The 2,435-nt window shown below is 39.3% G+C and overlaps 1 protein-coding gene across 2 annotated transcripts in view; it reads right to left on the reverse strand.

Annotated features, from left to right (window-relative positions):
- Positions 1-454: 454 nt before the first annotated feature.
- Positions 455-2,435, reverse strand: part of LOC131892271 (uncharacterized) — a 24,692-nt gene continuing 22,711 nt past the window's right edge. For both annotated transcript variants that reach the window (XM_059242075.1, XM_059242074.1), the window contains exon 11: positions 455-926. In XM_059242075.1, the coding sequence (XP_059098058.1) occupies positions 790-926 (137 nt within the window). In that variant the 3' untranslated portion in view covers positions 455-789. The remainder of the gene's footprint in view (positions 927-2,435) is intronic.

Below are 2,435 nucleotides of genomic sequence, written 5' to 3' on the forward strand. Positions count from 1 at the left end.
GGTTTGGCTGGGCATGTTGTCTTTGATTTTACTCCATGGAATAACATCAGTTGTCCATGATCGCATTTACTTGACTAGCCCTATACACTTTTGCTCCAGTCAGGCACACCCTAGGCATATGAAAATGCAAAATCCCGCTTCCAGCTACGTCGGGTACACTGATCAGAGTCCAATGACGAAGGAAGCGCTCCTTATGTTTAAACTTATGTACTATTTTTAGTCTCGAAAAAAGTCTTGCAGGAAATGAAAGATTCTTGTTGTTTTTCATGCCAGCGATGAAGAAAATGGTTTGTTTTGGCAGTGACCTGAAGTGAAGGGGTGATCTGATCTATTTGATTGGAAAAGTGTAAAAACCTATTCAGCAATCTATCTAAACTTTTGTTGGAGTTAATTGCTAAAAGCAGTTTTGCTTGAATGCGTTTTGTATAGTGATGCTTTTAATGTAATGCTTGTGATTCAATATATTTATCTGCGCTGTTTTCAATCATTATTTTTCACAAAAAGGCTGCCTTTGTTTCCGAACCAAAAGAAAACTCAACTAGAAGTCTTGGCTTTTGAGGTAACAACTCTTAAAACTAAATTGTGGCCAGGGTTTAGCTATAGTCCTCCAAATTAATGGAAAATTTGAGCACACACATTTATCCATTTCACGTAACGGTATGATTTTACATGAAGCAAATCATTACCATTACACATAAGCGTCAACTTTGAATGAAATTTCAGAGGATTTGAAGGATTAGGATGTGGTCATGAAACGTACAAAAGTCGAAGCTTTGGGAAATCATTCTTCTATTGTGGTTCAGGGCGACATCCTCTTGAACTTTGGATGTAAGTTAATTTGAATCCAGCCATTGCTCCCAAGTCTATTTCGTCCTTCCCCTCAAATCCGTCTGACAAGAAACGAATATTGAATGGTTGTCGAATAGCTGAAAATTGGAAAAGAAATTACTTTAGGCTTGAATCACATATGAGAAGGAAAGTTTGATTTGAGCTAAATGTTAACTAAGCAAAAGTGTAACAATAAACGGGGGCACTTTTTGAAATAAGGAAACCAGGAGGAATAAATACAAGGAGTAAGTATAAAATGGACACTCTGTAACATGCCTTTAGCCCGACAAAAGGTGGGCTACGATCAAAGAAAATTTTGCCATAAGAAGTGCACACATCGGGGAGTTTTTACACGAAATAGTAAAGCCTGATGGGTCAGATTTCTTCGGCCGTGGAAGCGAAACTAGTAATAAATTGGAGTTGGCAAACCGACTTAGTCCTTGCATGTAGGGTTGATCTGTATTTTAAGGTTTATTTCAAGTCTGACTTGAAAGATGGTACCGGATAAAAACTCTTACATAATCCCTACGAATATTAGAGAGATGCAAATTAAGTACAAAAAAGAATAAGTCAAAATGACCACGTGCATACACATGCTTGTCAAATATATTACCAATTCTATGATTCAGTTTTTAAGGAAGTTTGCTCCAGTCTAGCAATCACTGAATGTGTTCCGAAAGGTGGTACACGGACAAAAATTCCAAAATATAGGAAGACTTCGTTCAAAAAGAGTTGCAAACTAGCAAAAAGGCTGAAGAGCACATCGAATCCAGTAATTGTGGCTAGTCTCCAAAAAAAAGTCGGACGTAGTTCAGGGAAAGATTAAGGCCTCCATCGAATATGACCAGTTACAAACTGAGAATAAGGTGGTTCAGGAGGTCAGGTCGAATCCGAAGGCATTTTTCTCTTATGCGAACTCTAAGAGGAAAATGAAACACTCTGTTGGGCCTTTTGAGGTTGATGGGGAAGCCATTGGCAATGTAGAGACTATGGCTAACATGCTTGGAGATCAGTTCTCAAGTGTGTTTTCAACCCCACTGAGTGCGGAAGCAACAGCTCATTGCTCTGAAGATGAGTCTGTTGAGATTGACAAGGTCAGTCTGGTTGAGCGTTTAGATGATCTTGCAGTCACAGATCAAGATGCTTTAGAGGCCATCAGGGACTTGAGACTATCAAAATCTCCTGGTCCTGATGGTGTGACATCTCAGTTTCTGATGAGATGCTCACTGGTTCTTGCTCCTGTTTTCTCGTACTTGATGCCTTGCATCTTGGATCAGAGCAAGTTTCCATCTTCACTAAAGTTAGCTCATGTTGCTCCAATTTTTAAAGGGGGAGATAAGTCGCTCCCCAGTAATTATAGGCCGATTTCTCTCACTTCGAATATTGCGAAGGTGTTTGAGAAAATCATGAAGTTCAAACTTGTCGAATTTCTTGAAGTCAATGAAGTCCTTCCTCTTAGCTAGTTTCAATTCTGGAAGGAAGCATTTGGTTAAGGTTGAGTGATGCCTTAGTGACATACATTATGTCAAATCAGGTGTTCCCCAGGGTTCGATCTTAGGGCCCCTCTTGTTTATAATATTCGTTGCCCCGCTTCAAAAGCTTAGTAT

Source organism: Tigriopus californicus, chromosome 12 (assembly GCF_007210705.1).
Source record: "Tigriopus californicus strain San Diego chromosome 12, Tcal_SD_v2.1, whole genome shotgun sequence".
NCBI classification, from domain to species: domain Eukaryota; kingdom Metazoa; phylum Arthropoda; class Copepoda; order Harpacticoida; family Harpacticidae; genus Tigriopus; species Tigriopus californicus.